At 41.3% G+C, this 18795-nt stretch overlaps 2 protein-coding genes across 2 annotated transcripts in view; both read right to left on the bottom strand.

The window, feature by feature from the left end:
• Window positions 1-8817, bottom strand: part of LOC109311471 (adhesion G protein-coupled receptor F4-like) — a 25284-nt gene extending 16467 nt beyond the window's left edge. The window contains exons 1-4 of the mRNA XM_019537111.1: window positions 8656-8817; window positions 4264-4373; window positions 2969-3005; window positions 2142-2296 (exon numbers count right to left, since the gene is read on the bottom strand). Coding sequence (XP_019392656.1) covers window positions 2142-2296; window positions 2969-3005; window positions 4264-4350 — 279 coding nt within the window. The 5' untranslated portion in view covers window positions 4351-4373; window positions 8656-8817. The remainder of the gene's footprint in view (window positions 1-2141; window positions 2297-2968; window positions 3006-4263; window positions 4374-8655) is intronic.
• A 5831-nt stretch (window positions 8818-14648) lies between these two features.
• The window catches only part of CD2AP (CD2 associated protein), a 95262-nt gene continuing 91115 nt past the window's right edge, over window positions 14649-18795 (bottom strand). Inside the window, exons 17-18 of the mRNA XM_019538096.1 lie at window positions 18537-18600; window positions 14649-17071 (exon numbers count right to left, since the gene is read on the bottom strand). Coding sequence (XP_019393641.1) covers window positions 17030-17071; window positions 18537-18600 — 106 coding nt within the window. The 3' untranslated portion in view covers window positions 14649-17029. The remainder of the gene's footprint in view (window positions 17072-18536; window positions 18601-18795) is intronic.

An 18795-nucleotide genomic window follows, 5' to 3' on the forward strand; every position in this document is an offset into this window, starting at 1 on the left:
ATAATTGTTATTATTATTGTTGTTGTTATTATTAAGCATAAGTTGATATTTTGGATACTGGGGAGAGTTAGTGTTTTGGAGACAGGGGAGAGTTAATGTAATTAACATTGTCATGATAATAACTAGTACACACAGGAAACCAGTGCCTCCTAAACCAACATTTTTCCTTGGGGTCACCCATTGTTGGCTGCAGAGTCCACAGTCAGGTGGGCTGGAAAGAAGCTAAGGGAATGAACCCAGAGAGTGCTGGTGTATGGGTCTGTATTGTCTTGGTGGGAGGTGGTCTGTGGTGTCCCACATGGTTCAGTTCTTGGCCCCATGTTGTTCAACAGCTTTACCAACAATTTAGATGAGGATGTGGAAAGCATGCTGGCCATGTTTGTGGACAATACTAAGTTATAGGAAAAAGTGGTCATGCTAGGGGATAAGATAATGATCCAAGTAGACCTGGACAAGCTGGAAAGGGGGGCAGAACAGAACCGGATGCAGTTCAATAAGGATAAATGCAGAGTGCTTCATTTGGTAAGAAGTAAGCAGTGACATGAATATAGGCTAGAAGGAGGTGTCCTGGCCAGCACAAGGGCTGAAAGGGACCTCTGGGTTATGGCTGATCACAGCATGAACATAAGCCACCAGTGCGACACTGTAGTCAACAGGGCTAATGGCATACTGGGATGCATTAGTTGATGCATTGTGAGCAGGCCTAAGGCAGTGATACTTCCCCTCTACTCAGTGTTGGTGAGACCCCAGCTAGAGTACAGTACTGTGTCCAGGTCTAGGCACCACACTTCAAAAAAGATGAGGAGAATCTTGCAAGGGTCCAGAGAAAGGCCACAAGAATGACTAAAAGCCTTATGAGGAAAGACTAAGGGATTTGGGACAGTTCAGCCTGGGGAAGAAGCCTTCCCAGAGAGCCCCTGTGTAGACAAGCCATTAGATTGTAAGCCCCTTTGGATAGGGACTGTGTTTCTGTTCTATTATTTTACAGCTGATCTACAGGATCCTGATCTATGACTGGGGCTCCCCCGGGGTGTTGCAATATTCATAAGAAGGGGAGAAAAGAGAAGAAACATGAAAGGATATCAAATATTTGGATATAGTGCTCATAAAGCAAAGGCTTATTAGTGGCATAGCCTTCCACCATCCCCCTTCAGTCAAGACTCAGGAAAGACAATGAAACAGAAAAAGGGGTCCCCAGATGCAGGAAGAATAAAATTCACAACTGCAGGTGGGCCATGGGGAAAGGAAGGTCATCTGGGGTCTAGGTAACAGGATCAAAAAGAAACAGCGTCTCCTGCCATGGGGAGTCAGGAGATTACCTTAGAATTGATATGGCCCTTTGATATGTTTTAAAGATCTGTTTGGGTGGTGGGTGGGTGGGATATATAGGAGTTAAACAATAGGAATTGAAAGAGGTAGCCATGTTAGTCTGAAGGTAGAAACCAGGACAGGGTACCGCAGTGGGTAAACTGAGTAATGCTAAGGCTTTTTAGCCATAGCCGAGGCTTCCCCAGGACTAAGCACCAAAATTGAGCACCGGACCTTCTGTGGCTCTGGGAGACGTGATTGGTGTGCTGGGCAAGCAAGGAACAACCGTTTCCATATAAGGTATGCTTGGCACAATGCCAGGGGATTGGACAATTTGGGATGAAAAAGTCATAAAAGTAATGGACAAATAGAGGAACACGTGTGTGTAGCACGCTGTGACCCTGGGAGGACAGGGATGGTTGCTATTAAAGTTCACTTGATACCACATTGCACTAGTTGCCATGTCAATCCTTGGGGGGCTCTGGCAAAAAGAAATCCTACTTGTAACAGGTACCACCTTGGAGATGAACTGGGTAAGAAGCAGCAGCCTACTTCGTCAGATGCTGTGAAATTGCAGTTATATTCCACTCTGTGGGAGGAGAATTTTGCTTCGTCTCTTGGAAATAAGAGGTTGGTGCAACATATATAGGAGCAGAATATGCCTCTAAGGCTGCTACAAGGAATTCGGATTATCAAAAATAAGCATCTTGGTTGGCTTTGAAGTTAAAAACACTCATTCTGTTGCATGTGTTTTGGAAAGAGAAGTCTAGACAAGGGTCTCTTGAGAGCAGTTTTAAGTCAGTAGCAGAGCAGAAGGGTGGCAGGTACGTTACCTCAAAGAGTGACCGAGCATCCAGGTTTGCACAGGAATCTGTGGTTTTCTGCCATTTCCCATCCTGGCACATAAAGAGCCTCTCCCCGTGGAAGAGACGAGCACATGGTTCAGAGCAAATGGCACCATTAACTCCACAGCCACTGGTACATACCCCTAGAAAACAACAGGGAAAGACTGATGGCTACAGAGGCCTGGCAGGATATCTTGATCCATATGGTAAAGTAATGTGTTTGCCCCAGTGGCCAATAACTCTAGATAGTATCATCACTATCTGAACACCATTGCTGGACACAGTCTTTAAGGGATCAGAAATGAGATGTCTGGGCAGGGAAGGGGAAGGGAACAGTCTCCTTCCCTGAAGGTGCTCACTGACCTCACCAGAAAATGCTCACGCTGTCACACGTGATTAGACAGGGCTTGTTTTGTTACAGAACAAAATAAGCACCATGCCTCTGGCAAAGAGTAACTCGGGAGTGAGAGTTTTCAGCCAACAGGGATTTTCTTCTGGTAGTACCAAAAAAAAAAGTTCACGTTTTAAATTCTAGAAGCCATAATTAGCTCCATAGTGCAATATCGTCTCTCTCTCAGCATTACCCATCCAGCTAAAATGTACCTACTCAAACAATGCAGGAAAAGCCTGCCATTCTCATCCCTCCCCAACACTCTTTCATTTGTAGATCTAGTAATTTCTATGACAATCCTGTTTGGCTTCCATTAAACACCTTGACAAACTTGTTAGATGGTTCTCATAAGCTCCATGCTCATTTCGGTGTAGGTTTGATATTTGGGGAAGGGTTAAGAAAGGGCATAATTATTACACTGTACCTGCTTGACTTTGGTTCTTTGTTTCCTTATTGATAACCTGAAAAACAGTTAGGAAGAGGGGAAAATTTAGATTGGAAAAAAAATATATCAAGAAAAGCCTCCTGATAGTGAGTTGAGTTGCTTGAGATGGTGGAAGAAATTTCCCAGGGAAGTAGGGGAAGGCTCATCATCGTAGGACACTCTGAACGCAAACCAACCAGTGCATTTGGAGAAGGAGAAGTCCTTCCTTGATCAAGTTATGTATGACACTACTGCAGCTCTAGTAGATATCTCTCCTCTCCAGGATAACAGCCAACATGGCATTGCAGGGCCAGTGGAGGAGAAAGAGGATGATGGAGCCAATCTATTTTGGAGATGCAGCTTGCAGACCTCACTCTTGAAAGCACAGCCATGAGGCAGAGGAAACTTATGGCAGTGCTGTTGCTGACTGCCTAACAAGGGAGAACACCGCCCCAGTAATCCTGGAAAAGATGCCTTGTGCGCTGGTCAGCTGTCTTTCATTTTTGCCCCTCTGCAACCTCCCCTCTCTCCAACCACTTTGCTCTTTGAGCAAAGAGCCCCCTTCCCACCTCCTCAAACCAGGAGAAGAGGAAACTTAACTGGTTGCCAGAGCCAAGAAAGGGCTTCAATATTCTGGCCCTTTGCATACTGTCTCCAAACCTGCTCCTGCTTTGGGATAGTGGACTGAAACCAGAAAATGTCCGGAGCTATCTGATGGTACAAAAACTTATTGAAGAATACAGTTCATATTTCCACTAGTGCTACAGTGGGGCCCGAAAAAAAATCTCTTACCTCCCCCAACTTCAGAGAGACCACACAGACCAGAGTCACTTGTATACAGCTCTTTCTTGAGATCTTTCCTACAAACTTCCTCAGCATTGGTGCCTGGCACAGCTATGCTGGAGAATATAACAAAGCTCTGGGAGATAAAGGTCTGGCAAGGGGATAGCTAGTTTTCTAGGGCCCTGAAATAGTAATGCTGTTTCATGCTTGAGATGAGTTCTCCAAACTCAAATCCTTTCCCAGCTAAAGTGATCAGCCTGATATGTGGTGGTCATGTCAGAGAAGACAACTATTTAGTTTTCAACAATTCCAAGTGTAAAAATACAACAGTAAATCTCTCCATATTTTCCTTACTGAGTTTTTTTTAGGACTCTGGGTCCTGATCCTGCAGATTTCTCTGCCTTCTTGGAGGTCCCATGAAGTCAAAGAGGCCAAGAAGATGCAGAGCACTTGCTTGCCTAGAAATGGGGCCTGATGTCTCCAGCTATAGCATTTCCTGTTAGTTAACTCACCCTCGGGTTAATCTGAAGTTCAGCTGAAAGGAACTGAAGAGCCAAGAGAGGGACCAGGCAATGGAATGGCATCAGCCCTGCTGGCATGGTGGTTCATTTACTGCTTTCCTCTAGAAGAAAACATTTAAAATCCAATATTAACATCATTATTTCAAATTGTGCCTTCAGCTACTATGGAAAATAGGTGCCTACATCAGTTCTGGGGTTCTTCTTTTACAGGTCTCAGTTGGTGCTAGACAAATTATTTGAAAACTATTTATTAGCACCTTTCTAAGGACAAATTGCCTGAAAAAGTGTTTTTTCCTTAAAATTTGGTCAACACTGAAAAAGTTCTCTCATTAATAATCTCCTGGTAATTACATGGTGGCAGTGTATATGGAGACATGTCATCAGGTGGGCCCTCAGGCCTGATACAGCCCAAGCACTTTCTCCATCATATTTGTTTGCCCTTGTCCCTGAGTGTCTCTGATGAGGAGTGTCTCTGTGTGGAATGAAGATAAAAGTAAAGTCCCTTGAACTTGGATTAACAAAATCTTGTTGATCCAACATGGTGAAGAGGATTCATACTCCATAATTAATTCTAATAAACATCATAACTTTGGGAGTCAGGAAATCTGGGCTCCAATAGAGAACAGGCCTGGCCTTCACTGACATGATGTAATTATATTTGAGAAACAGTGTTGATATCACTGACAAAGCTTTGCACCATCTGATGGCATTCAGTCCTTGTGTCTTCTTATCAAAGCCTAATGGTCCTTAGTAAAAGCATGGTTGCCTCAGATGTAAGTATGTGGCAAGTAGATGTGCTAGGGAGGGAAAATCCAGCAGAGCCCTAACGTGGGAAAATAATGAATTGCATAAAACCAGGTGGTTCACCGATAGCATAATCATGTCCAGAGTCAGTTCCAAGAGCAAAAGCAATGGGAGCTGCAACTTTCCAAGATACTGCATCTTTCAGTACCAACTGTCTGAAGCAGATTAAACCATGTGCCAGAAAATTAACTCAGTGAAATAATGAGCTAAAAATTAGGGCTGTGCGAAATTTCGCCAGCCATTTCATTTTGACACTGTTTCAACTCATTTCAAGGTTGAAACAGCAAAATTGAAATGAAACAAAGGGCTTTGAAACAGCCTCAAAACAAAATGAGGCTAGTCAAAATATTTCAAAAGTTGAAATGTTTCAACCATAGCGCTGGGGATGGAAGTCAGTCCAGCTGGGCTGATTTCCCATCCTTGGCACTGGACTGGTAGGGACAGGGAGTCAGCCCAGCTGGGCTGACTTCCCATTCCCTACCCGATCTAGCACCAAGGAAGGGAAGTCAGCCCAGCTGAAGATCTAGCGAAATGTTGAAACAGAGTCGAAACAGCCTGACTGTTTCAACAAGGCAAAACGGAACAGCTGTTTTGAATCAAAATGAAATTTGATACGAAATGCTGTTCTGCTGAAACCTCGAAACTCAAGGCGAAATGGAACACTGCCGTTTCACACAGCCCTACTAAACATCCAACACAGGAAGTCAATGCAAAGAAACAACCTGCAATGTCAGTTATGTTTAAGGAAAGACCCATATGGCAGATGTAAGCCACATTTCAAGAAGCTGCTCTGAAACTATGTTGTAAGGTCATATAATAATAGATTACAAGATCAATGGATCTAAGTGTGAAAGGGAACTCTTTAAAAAGAGTAAGGATGGATACTAACTGGACTGAGACCCTGAATTTTGGGGCCAATTCCCTACTTCCTTCTGCCCGTACAGAAGATTCATTCTAAGTATGAATTTTAATAAAGCACTTCAAAGCTCAGTTAATTAAAGGAGAAGATCTTCCTGCTTTAAAGCTAATGGATGCCTTTTGTATGGAAAGAATATGACTAAGAACAGAAAGGGCAGAACAGAGGAGGGCTCTGTATGAACAATTTTGCTGAAGAATGAAACTGCTATTCTGTTCAGACCAAACCTCCACAAAAATATGTGGGGTTTGGGCAATGAATTGTAATTATTTCCTTACAGGGGCCTATAGATTGCTTTCTTTTCAATAAACTTTTCCCTGTGTACATTCAGCCTTAAAAATGACTCTAAGAGAAAATACCCTTTACATTTATTTTGTTTCATCCTTTTTTTAATTGCACGTTTTGTGTTTAATTGCTGAGGTAACACCACCTAGGGCTGTTATCTGTAGGTGTGTGAAATTTGAGAGGGAGTCCAAATTCAGACTATGCTCTGTCTGCATCTAAAGTGCTCTGACGAATTTGATTTGCATTACTTGAGTCATGGTGGAAACTGTTCAAATACTTGGCGCTGTAGGAACATGTCGAAATTCTTCTGTGCCAACACATGTTTACAAAAACAAACAACATGACAACACATCACAGCCCTTTTAGATAAAGAGCAAACACCCACATTTTAGTTTAGTACATCCATGCTTATACATCTTCTCTCACAAAACCCCAGCACGTATTATGACATTTTAATTGCAAATGATGATCTAATCCTATTACGTGACAAATAAGACATATTGTAAACCAAAAGTCCCATTCTTTCCTACATAAAGGAATGGGAAAAATATTAACTTGGCATTTCTTTTAGATTCTTCAGTGGAAAGAGACAGTTTTGCCTGACACAGAAGAAACTGGGAACCCTACTCCCTAGATTAAATTCACAGGTGATGAAGAGCATCTATGCAAGGACTGTACAGCAGGATGGAGAACAGTGGTGATGTGTAGGGGGTGCACGTGCGGCCCCTGAGAGCACTGGTGCAACCCCTGATCACCAGCGTTCCCAGGCAGGGGCGGCAGGCAAGAGCACTGGTGCTCCCTCCCTCCCGAGAGCACCAACTGGGACGTGGGGTGCCAGGAGAAGTGATCCCTGTGGTTCCCCCATGGCCAACTGCACTCATCCAGAAGTGCCAGCAGTGCACCTGGAAATACCAGTGGTGCACTTCTGCCACTTGAGGGTTGGCGGGATCAGCTGTGGAGGTGACCCACCCCCAAGTCATGGACAGGCTGCTGGGGGGGGCAAGTGCCCCCCACTCCCTACCCCTGACTCAGGAGGCCCCAGTTGCCTATGATAGGGAAGGTTTATTTTACCCCAGGAAAAATGTCAACTGGTAATTTTTTTTTTTTTTTGGCTAATTTTTCAATTTAGAAATACCACTGCAGTGTCTCTTGACATGCCTCAGGCTCTTCTCCTCCTGCAACGGTCTCTTATTTATATTATTATAATCTTATCAGTAAGGCCTGGTGAATAACTACTCTCAGCGCAAAATATTGCAACTTGAGGATCCAGCCTGGAAATGAGAGAATCATGGTATTCCAGCCCAGAGAGGGGTGAAGGCCCAAGGCCTATCATCAGAAGCAGTTCCACTAAGAGAGGGGAGTCATGTAACAGATAACTCTGAACCACCACGTTGTCACAGAACACTGAAAAGACTGAAGTAGATCATTGCTTATACAACCTTGACACTGTATTATTTTAATGGTAAAATCAGAGACAGGCCCGTGTTCATCAAGGTATGAAAAGTAAGAAGCCCTTGCTATAAGTATGTTATATGTATGACCAGCTACAAACGTAAATCCACATTCCAACTGCATTTGTTCCAAGTTACAATCCCATGTCATATTACAGGTCCCTATCTTTAAAAGAAAGTTAATGTAAAAATATATGTATCATCTATACTGTGCAACATTATTCAGCATTTTTAAGGCCTGAAAGGGCAATTAAGATAAAAGTTAAATTTAAAAACTCCCCAAAAGTGCAGGTGAAGCTTGTAAAGCAGCTATAACATGGTCTCATGGTGCAGTCTCAATAACTAGTAAATAGAAATTAAAGATCTGTGGCAAGAGCTTTAACATTAAATGGGTTAAACGCTGAACTGTAGAGCTTTTCTGCAATGTCAGTTTTGGATTGAACACAGATATGAATTTTAAGGAAGACTGTTTATTGAATCCCTTCCTTTTCTACAGAAGCATATAAAATTTTGGCATGGGGGGCAGGGACAAGGGAACAGAAGCTATTTACAATCAAGCTAAAAAAATTAAAGAACAAAGTCATTTTGACAAGTTTTGGGTATGTCAGAAAATACAGAACCATCTTCAAGCATGTTAATGAGTTTGATCTTCAGTTGGATGTGACCTGGATATGTAGCACAAATAGAAGATCATGCAAGATTAATTAAGATATTAAATTATTTTCAGGATGTTTTGAATTTTTCCTCTACAGAGGTGATTGTGGAGACTGAGCAATTAACTGTGAAAAAATATCAGTAATTGCCTATATATTTTGCTATTATAATTTTAGATAATTTCCAAGGAAACCACCCAGCCTGCTGCTCCAGAGAGTTATAATAATCATTTTCAAGTGTTATGCGAAAGGGTTAGTTGGAGGCCATACTCACTGTTTCTGAAGCCAGAGCTGTGCAGTATGTAGCGATGATAACAGGGGATTCTCCGATGTCACAGCTACGTTCCCAGCCGTTCATCTATTGCCATCTTTTGCTCTAGCCCCGTCTGTTACTATGATTTCTCTTGGTATTGCTCCTGCTGCTGATTCAGTGATTTCCAAAAGGAAACACCTTAGGCAGAACTCATGGGTTTCCTGTTGAACTAGTACATCACGGGGATTTTAGGATGACACAACATTTGATAGTATCAGATGGCATATAATTTGCAAAACATGCTTCGCACGCACACCTACAGAAATCACAGCGTTACCTCCTCTGTCAAGAGGCATAAAAACAGATCCCTTGTCTGGGGCTGTTGATGCTCACTCTCCCTGGAGCACAGTGCAGGCAGAGCCTTTGGTATCTTCTGTTCTCTTATGAGATGGACTAACAAGACTTGGTGTCAACACATTTGGACTCTGGATAGAGAAAAGGAAAAACAGGTTTCAGGATAAAGTTGCGTCAAATTGGCTGAAAGGATTTTCCCTAGTTTGGGGTCTGTATTGAGATCTGGATATGGATCACAAATGTCTCCATCTCTCAATGGCTTTATACCACTAACAGGATTGCTTGAAGTTATGCTAGTTATACCTCTGCCCTGACGCGGTTTCTATACTGTTGATCTGAAGGCAGGTTTGGTATACCTATATGAATAATTTCTGTATAATCCTGCTTGTATCCAACATCAATAGTAGGTAGGAAAGGTGAGAAACAAGTAAAGTGGAGATACAAATACAAATAAGCCTTCAGCTTGCTCAGCAGCAAATCAGCCTCAAGTAACCTGCACAAGATGTTGGGTTCAATAGAAGAGGAACTGGATGACATTTTACCCCTTGCAGCATACAAAAGGTTAGACTAGGTTCATGTGCAGGTCTCTTCTGGGCTTTAACTCAAAGAACTTACTTCTAAATCAAATCATGAAGTTGTTAATGCCTTCCTCCCTACTCATCTTCATAGTGGCACAAGAGTACTTCACCCAATTTACAGCGCTCCTAGGAGAGCAACAAGATGCTTCCATTACTTCGAGACAGAAACTTTGGCACAAAGAGATTAGGTGACTTGCACTTTGCACCTGCCCTTGCAGAAATTGTAGTACGTATAGATGGTAAAGGGGTGACACCCTGACAACCTTCTGCTCACCCAGAATTGTCTTTTTATAAATCTGATCCTGGGTCTTTATGCAGCTAAAATGAAACTTAGTGGAGTCTAGACTGCACCAGGGATGAAGGTGCCTTAAAGCCTCATGCCAGCACTCTTGGATGCCCAGATTCATAGGTACGCACATTTTCCAGGAGCTTCAAGATCCGTTTCTGCACAAGTTCAGAACTGCTGTCATCTTGGCCAGGTTGAGGAGCTTGGCATTAAACTAACCCAAGTCTGGCTAGGATCCTCAGATTAGCTGCTCCCCTGTCAAATACCCAAAGGGATCCAAGCCATTAAGCAAACTCTAAACAGGTGAGGCATTGGGAATACCGAGTTCTGCACAGACTGCAGTTGCGTGGCCACTTTCAACAGTGGTGGCAGTGTCTGACTTTCATGGGCCAGCCTGGTTAAAGAGCTAGCCCAGGAAATGGGAAACATGGGCTCTAGGTCCTCCTCAGCCTATGCGGGCTCAAACCCTTATCCCCCTGCTTTCCAAAGGAGTGTCTTAACCAGCCTAACCCCTAGCTATTGCCTATAGGCAACCTAGAAAGCAACAACCATTTTAGTTACAATTGCCCTAAAATGGGATTATTGCAATTGAGCAAAAGAATGAGGCAGATTATGAAAATGTGAGATGTAAATTCCTTTTTTTTTTTTTTTGAAGGGTCTTAAACAGCCAATTTTTCCTGAAGGGGAGCAAGGGGGGAGGGGGGACTTCCTACCTTCTTATTGAACACATTAGCAGAATTGTTATTCATTTTTAATTAACATTTAACAATGTGAGGTCAATTATGGCAAAAATGAAAGGCAATACAGGTTTCCCACACTTCATGTGGGTTCTGTATTTATGAATTTGCTCTTATGCGATGACCCTTTTTATACCAAAAATTTGTTTTATGTGAGGTAAATCCACTCTGATGCCATTGGTGTGGTGGAAGCCCACAGTCACTGCTTTGTGTGGTGCACTGTGGGAGTGATGCCCACCAAAATAGTCTCCTGCGTGGATCTGTGCTTCTTGCTCATTGTCTGCGACACGTGTTTCAGTAGTTGCCATCCCCATTATGATAGTGCCCCAGGCTTGTGTCTACTGTCTGCTGCTGGTGAGCACCCAAATTGTCTTGCAAAAGTGGTAGAAATGGGTCAGTCCAGTCGAGGTCTTGGAACATATCCCAATTTGTTACATTGTAAAGTGGGTTCCCTTTATGCGAATTCGAGTTATGCACCATTTCCCAGGAACGCATGTACAGCATAAAGCAAGGGAAACGTGCAATTTAAAATTAAAAAAAAAAAACTTAAAAAAGTCTTATTTTTTTTTTTTTTTTAATAAAGGAGACATTTTATTGAGCAGCTTAAACATACTGGTTAAAGATAAGCGCAAAAGATTTATATACTTGAAAACTAGATCATTTGGGGAAAATTGCATAAGCCATAAAATGTGAACAACCTACAAAAGAAAGAGTTGAAGTTGGGGACAGTGCGGGGGGGAGGGGGGGGGTTGGGACCCAACCTTACAGTCTCTTAGAGCAGCCTCTGAAGTCAGCCCTGGAGTAGCTTGCAGAGAGGGTGATCCCCTGGTACCTTGGACTTGAGTCAAAGCTTTCTGGCCTCCAGCCTCCCCGATTACCCTGGCCCCCAAAGTCCTACCCTGTGGCTTGGGTTTCAAGGCAACACTTTCTTTCTTTAAGGGGACGGAGCACACCCAAAGGCATATACAAGAAAGCAGGCAGCTCTTCTCAACCAACAGAAATCTTTATTGATCAACTGCAATACAATAGGCAGTATCCTTGGACCCAAAAGCCAGGATAACTCGCAGGCAGACTGCCAGGGAAAACAGTCGCAGCGGTCTTCTCTGAAGCACTCAGCTGCTGCTTCTCAGAGGAAGTAAGGCTGCAAGAAGATGGCTAATCTTCACTCTCTATAATCACCCTTCAGGTATCTGAAGGCAAATCCCCCTCCCCGGTCTTATTTTAGATTAAGCAATACAAGTTCTTTTAACTTCATGGGATTGTCTTAAACAGACAGTCAGCGAGTGGATGGGCAAAGCCTTGTCTTCATTTCTCCATCGTGCCAACCAGTGCAGCTGAGGAAGAGAAAAATTAAACGGAGTCATGCCTCTCTCCCCCTCATCTCTGGGCATCTCTGTTTTTCAAGACAGCCTCCACTTTTGAGTCCCTCTGTGGCACCAGAAACAACAGGACGTCTCCAAGTGCTAGGCCTGGAGTCCACTTGTTGCACTGCTGGGTCATTCTGCGTGCAATCAGCACATTGCCCTTAACAGGGCACCCCTGCAGGCTCTTCTTCCAAATGGTTAACCTCCTTCTTCCCCCAGGTGCAGGAGTCAGGGAAACCGAGGCATGCAGCATTATTATAACAGGAACGTTTAAACCAGAAATCCAACAAACCCAGATTCTGGCATATTTGCATTAAAAAAAATCCCTTTCCATTCTCTCTCCTAACATGCTGCCTTCCCTTTGCTTTATTAGACTTTGCGCTTCTGGGGTGCAGACTATCACATCTTGAACGAGTATCTGGGAAATGCTTAAAAATATTACAATTGGAAGTGAACAGAAGATTTCCAACAAACCAGCTTTGAAAATGCTGGTTGTTGAACCTGTAATATTCCATGTGAAACCCAGCAAAGTTTCCAATCCAAAGCCAGATCCCAAAAATTTGGATCCGCCTGGATTCCTGGTGAGTGTCCTGGGGCTAGGGATATTGGGAACTGCAGGGTCTCTGGCTTTTAGCTATTAACCTCCAACAGCTCTGATCTAAGGTCAGGGGCCCTAAGATCAGTTATACAGCATATCACTATGAATAAAGATGAAAGGTTCCCTTCACACTGCAAGGACGTCCAGAAAAGAGGGCAGTCAGTCTGCATCCTTAAAAATGCGTGCATTACAAGTTTAAGCTACAAAAATAAAATGCATATTTAAATGGAAAGCATCAACTGAAATACTAGCTTACTAAAAGTAAAGAGATGCTGGACAAAGTCTTCTCCTAGCTCTGCCAAAAATTCCCCATAGGACTAGAATCCAAGAATGTAATTAAATTCACATTAAATTAAAGCCACACTCCAAACAGGAAGATGGGAGACTTTTTCCTGCATTTCTTCCCAGCACCAGCAGGCCTCTAAACACCTGGTGACTAATGTCTCCAGCCTGTTTGCAGTATACTGGCGTGCTCTTCTTGTTATCTAGAGGTAGCAACACTGCAGAATTCAGCAGCCTGGCCTAAACATTTCAAGTCTGGAAATCTCCAGAAATGGTATCCTAGGGCAGTTGTTCTGCAGCAGGGCCACAGGGACAACTATGGCGAGGCTGACCTTACTAATATTCATATTGCTACGCTGCTTCAGCACAGAAAGCTGTAGAGCTGCCTCAGTGTAAAGCTGCGAGTAGGCTACCTCTGCCGAGAGGCTGAACTACTACTCCAAGGCTCTGTGCTGTTTCCCTATGAGGGTGGCCAACTGTGAGAGGCTTTGCATGGAGTCAAGGGAATTGTAAGGGTAGAGGAGCACAGACCAGATCATGAGTCTGTGATTGAAAACTACTATTCCTGAGTACAGAGCACCTCAGTCAATAAGCCCTATATGTGGAAATGCTGTGTGTGTGTGTGTGTGTGTGTACACACACGTGTGTGTGTGTGTACACACTCCTACTACCCCTGTGTACATTTCTTAGTGGTGTTGTTCACAGCCCCAGCACCCGAGTGCAGGTGATTTTTGGAGTTCACAAAAGATACACAAAGACATGCTGAACCTCATTCTTAAATAGGGGAAGACAACTCAGTTAAACAAGGATACATCCCAAACCACTTTTTTTTTTAAATCACTGCCTAAATTCAGAGGAAAGAAGTTTAATTACAGTTACAGTGAGTCTGTTCATAATCTTAGTCCACAGCAGGTGGGCAAGCAACTTCTAAGAAAGGTAATGAAGAAAACAAAGGAAAAAAAAATAAGTCAAGTTCTGAAAATGGGTGTATGCCAAAGAAAGCCTAGGTCAGACAACAGAAGCTGAGTCTTGATCTAAGGCAGGCAAAAGGAACGGCGGAGCGGGAAGTGCATGCCTCTATGTTCTTGACACAGTACAAGAAAAGGCAGAGCTATACAGGTACTGCTAGGACAAAAACCCACTGTGAAGCATGCAGAGATGAGCACTCACATGAGAAATTTCCCATCTAGTGTTTGGCTGAACTTCCCCTCCCTTAGCTAGAAACCAGACCACAGCAGGAAACTATTTTAAACTTCAAGGATTGAAAAAAAAAAAAATGGCTAAAGATAAGTGAATACTGCCAGAATGCAAGAAAACTAAAGGCAGCCTTCAGGCAAGTGATGGCAGAGACGCGAGTGATTCTCTGACCTCACTGAGTGGTCTGTGTGGTGTCTCAACTTATTAAGACGGATCCTTTTGTAGGTAGAGTGCTTCCCTTAATATGCAAATGCACAAAGTCCCCAAAACAGCATGCAAGAGGTAGTCTCTCACACACCCTGCACAGGACATTTTAATCCATACACACGTCAATCATGACAGACCCTCATCTTGTTCTCCTCCTTGGTATTTTTATTGTAGTATGGAACTATAAGAAGAATTTGATTGTGTAGCAGAGATTACAGTACTTTTTCAGTGATTACCATTTGCAGAAAATGTATACATTTATAACGATTTCATAATGGTTTGAACATTTGCTCCCTGTTTTGAGATATGGGGAAGGAGTTTCAAATGAACTGCCTCAGGCATTGTTTCTTTTCAAAGCTTGTATTGTAATAATTCCAGACAAACACAAACCTTCCTGAACACACAAAAATGCACACGTATTCCAACAGTGACTTTATTTGCTGGAGTTTTGATAACATGCATCATTTTACAGCACCTGTAAACAAGTCGGTGAAGCATAATGCTTTAAGGAATTTGTACTTTATCACCCTACCACATCTGGTGTGGTACACAATACTAACCATTGAAAAGACAGACACATATTAGGGCAACTTCTTTATGGCTACAAACACTCATAGCAGCAGCTTTTAAAAGATGATTTTTATTAAATCAGTCATTGCACTTGGTCATTTATTGCTACAGCAAAAAAAAAAAAAAAAAAAGAGGCCATTAAATAATTAACAGCTTTCATATCTGATTTAACTGATTGTCTTGTTCTGCTTGTCTGCTACAAGCTTAAATGCAGACAAAATTATCATAGAGCAATTTATCACAAGATTCATTTTATGCTCTGATCACAGTAAAGAGCTCATAAAATAGAGGATACTCTACTGTATTATGTTCATTTCTTCTTTTGCATCATCAGACTTAAAGAGGTAAAAGAGTTCTAAAAAAGCTTAGTGTCTGATAGAAGCACTACAGCTGCATATTCCTGGATATAAAGATCTGGCTCAAGTCTTCATTTGTGATGTATCTAGACAATCAAGAATTAATAATGAATCAGCTAATTAGTAATGCATCTTGGAAATACAGCCTAATACCTGTATATATATTATATGCTATTAGATTTCATGACAAATAAATCAACAACTATGGTCTAACATCACTCAATTGACTCTTAGATATTTGCCACTTACTGCGAGTCAATTATGGAAAAGTGTTTTCACAAGTTATTATGCTCTTGTTTTCTTGCTGAAGTGATGTATAATATTACTACTATGCCTATGCATATTTCTGGGAGTAGAAATCTAAATGTTCTCTTACAAATCATGACTACTTTCTGATGAACTTATCAAACTACGGGGCATGCTTTTGCCATCTTAATTCTGCTACATCAATAACAGATGAGGCAGATGCTTAACTAAAGCAAAGCGTTTAATTAACCTTCCTATTTAAAAAGATTGGAATAGTGTAGCTCTATACCAGATGTGGACAGCATGAGATGTGGGGAGAAAGAGCAGGGAATTATTTTCCAACGCTGACCATTCTGAGACTAATTCCTCCTGGGGTGAAAGCATCATGCGACTCATGGGTTTTGAGCCTTTTTTCTCTATGGGGAAATACATAAAAGATATTGCGTCGGAGTTAGGACAGTGAGGTGAAAAGGAGGTGCTTCAACCAGTCATGTGAAAATACACATTGCTTTAATATGTTGTTTATGGCAAGAATAACACTCATTTGTATAAGAGTCCAGAGAGTTTATCTAGCATCACTCCCAGGCAAATACCACCCACTGTAAAGACTGTATGAAGTTATGTGTTCACGTGCATGAGACAGGCCGCCTGAGACTGTGAAAGTTGCATTACATCTTAAGGAAATTTATAAAAATCTCTCAATACTACTATTACTATTTAAAAAACGCACTAGAGACTGTGATGACTTCAATACCCAAAAGCCAAGCAATTCAAACTTAAGGCTGATTTTGCATGTGCTGTTGTACGTGCTGCAATATCTAGGCACAAGAGGTTGAGTTAAGGATGGATTTTAGCCTGGCTTCTAGATTTTGTGTGTGTTATGGTTTCAGAAATTATCTGTTTTAGCAGAGTCCCATGATTCAATCATAAATCCCTTTTATGAATCCTATAGTGCAAGTGACAAAGTGTTTGCTAAGAAAATAATTTGATTGTTGTAACTACTATGCATAGGTGATCCATTTGCTTCATTGCAACAAATTCCTATATTATCACCCAAATTGTAAAATGGCATATTATTAATACTCACTGAAGACAGGCACAACAGAGTAACCCTGGGTAAGAATGCTAAAAATTAGAAAATAATATACAAATATCATATATTCCCTTTTGTGTGTAGGGGAAAAAGTAGTGACTACAATTACTATAAGGCTACTCCATCCCTCCCAATAGACTATTTTACAGATTACTTGTAAAGATATAATCACCCTATTTATAGTATAGATCTCTTTAAAAATTACACTACAAGTATTCAATAAAAATCTATTAAGAACTCCCTCTCCTTTTTATACAGATTCAGTAGTATTTTCAAGCAAACCAGAAAATATAGGTCTGCGATTCCAGCACAGTAAGAAATAAGGCCTCTTCGATATTGGCAAAAAATAAAAATAAAAAAAATTACATCATTAGTCATTTTCTTTTCTTCTGTCTCTGAATACAAGACTATATTCCTTTTTACTCTTTTTCTTCTCTAAAACCAGCATTATTTAAGTAAAAAAAACAGTTCTTTTTATATTTTGACTTGAATTCCTAGCAAGTAATGGACTGCGAGTCTATGCCAGCTCATGTAGACATCACCACTTTCTTCAGCTTTTCTATTTCAACCTATAAAGAAAAAAAGAGAAATTATGAGTAAAGAAATAATTTGTAATTCAGTAGCAGTATCTTCAATTAAAATGAAATCTGAATCTATCCATCCATTTTCTTTAAAACTCTTTCCTTGTAAATCTTTCTTTGTAATTACCCATTAACACGGATTCATTTAACAACTTAATAAGAGCACAGCTGGAAAAATGTGTACGTTGTGTGTCTGTTATTCAACTGCTGGTCTCTGCCTCTCCCCTAAGTAGCCAAGGCTTTCAAAATTCATTTAATATGATCTACTTTATTTGTACTGTAACATTTTCTTGACTAAACAGCTCCAAGTAATGTGCCCTGCTGAACATGTTTGTTCGCTGGACTTAGTTGCTTAACGGCAGACTCCTGCACAGGCTACATTGGCTAGTGTGTTGCATCTCAGATTTGTCTCCTAAAACAGATCATGCACACCCCCTTCCTGCCAAGTGTGCCTTATAACTTTCTTTTAAAGGATATTGAAAAATAGTCTCTTTTGAGTTACAACAGTGCAAATCTGCAGTAACATCACTGATTTCAGCGGAAGTCCAACAGCCGGGCTATATTCTAAACAGTGACATTTGGGAAACATTCTCTGAATTTGCAAAAAGGCAATTTTTGCTAACTTGAAGGCTATTTTCCTCTATTATCCTTTCTGTACCTACCAAAAATGAGATCACGAAAGACCACATATAAATATTTACAATGAACACATACCAGTTATTTCACCATGTAGGACTCAGAGGTGACAAACTCAAAGAGTTTCTCCCTGTAAAACCCCTGCCAGTTTTTCCTCAAAGCATGAAAGAGAAACCGGGGAAGGAAGCAAGACTTGAGTTCAGATATGTTACTAGACCTCGGTGTTATTTGAGTTATTCTGAAATACTCATTTATAGCTCATTAAAATACTGTTATGAACATGGGGGGATGGAGGGGGCAGCGGAAAAATCAGGAAAAGTGCCAACATTTTCATAAAAGTCATCTTCCCTCTTTTTTTTTTTTTTTACCAGATTGATAAAAGTTGACATTTTACTCTAGAAGCACATGGGGACAAAACTTTTCAGCTGTTTAGAGTACCTGGGTTCCCATCTCCATGTGATTAAAAGGCGTTTCATGAAATGTTAGTTCTACTATTTGGGAGCTGCCTGTATAAGAAGCTCCGAGAGAGCATGTTCAGAATCTAGTAGGCTATTATAGAACTCTTCCCCCAGATTGGTACTCTGTGGTTTCTCTCTAACTTTACATTTAAAGGTTCGTGTTTTTCTAGCTGTAAATCCTTACTACAAAATCTTTCATGCAAAGAAAGAAAAAAAGTCAAGAATAAGAAAAAATGCTGCTTTAATTGGGCAAGCACTCAGGCTTGTACTAATAAGAAAACCTCTAGAGAAGAGGTCAAGCAGTACTGTCAAGCCATTCAGTTAGTGTCAGAGGACAGCATGCACATTCCAATAGTTACCTCCAAGTTACTTCGCATCACCTTCTCTTCCTCCAAATCTTGTTTTAGTTTTTCCAGTTCTTTCCTATAAATTTAACACAAAAATTTCAAATACATGACTGAAAACATACAATTATCTTAGTGTTCAGAACTGAATACAGTGATAACTCTATAAAGCTATCTGTATATGCACATAGCCCCCTCCCCAAATAGAGCTAACAGCTATTTAGTTATTTAAAGTTGTGGAGTATGATAGCTACATGGAAATAAAAAGAAAGAG

Source organism: Crocodylus porosus, unplaced genomic scaffold (genome assembly GCF_001723895.1).
Source record: "Crocodylus porosus isolate Cpor-Errol unplaced genomic scaffold, CroPor_comp1, whole genome shotgun sequence".
NCBI lineage: Eukaryota > Metazoa > Chordata > Crocodylia > Crocodylidae > Crocodylus > Crocodylus porosus.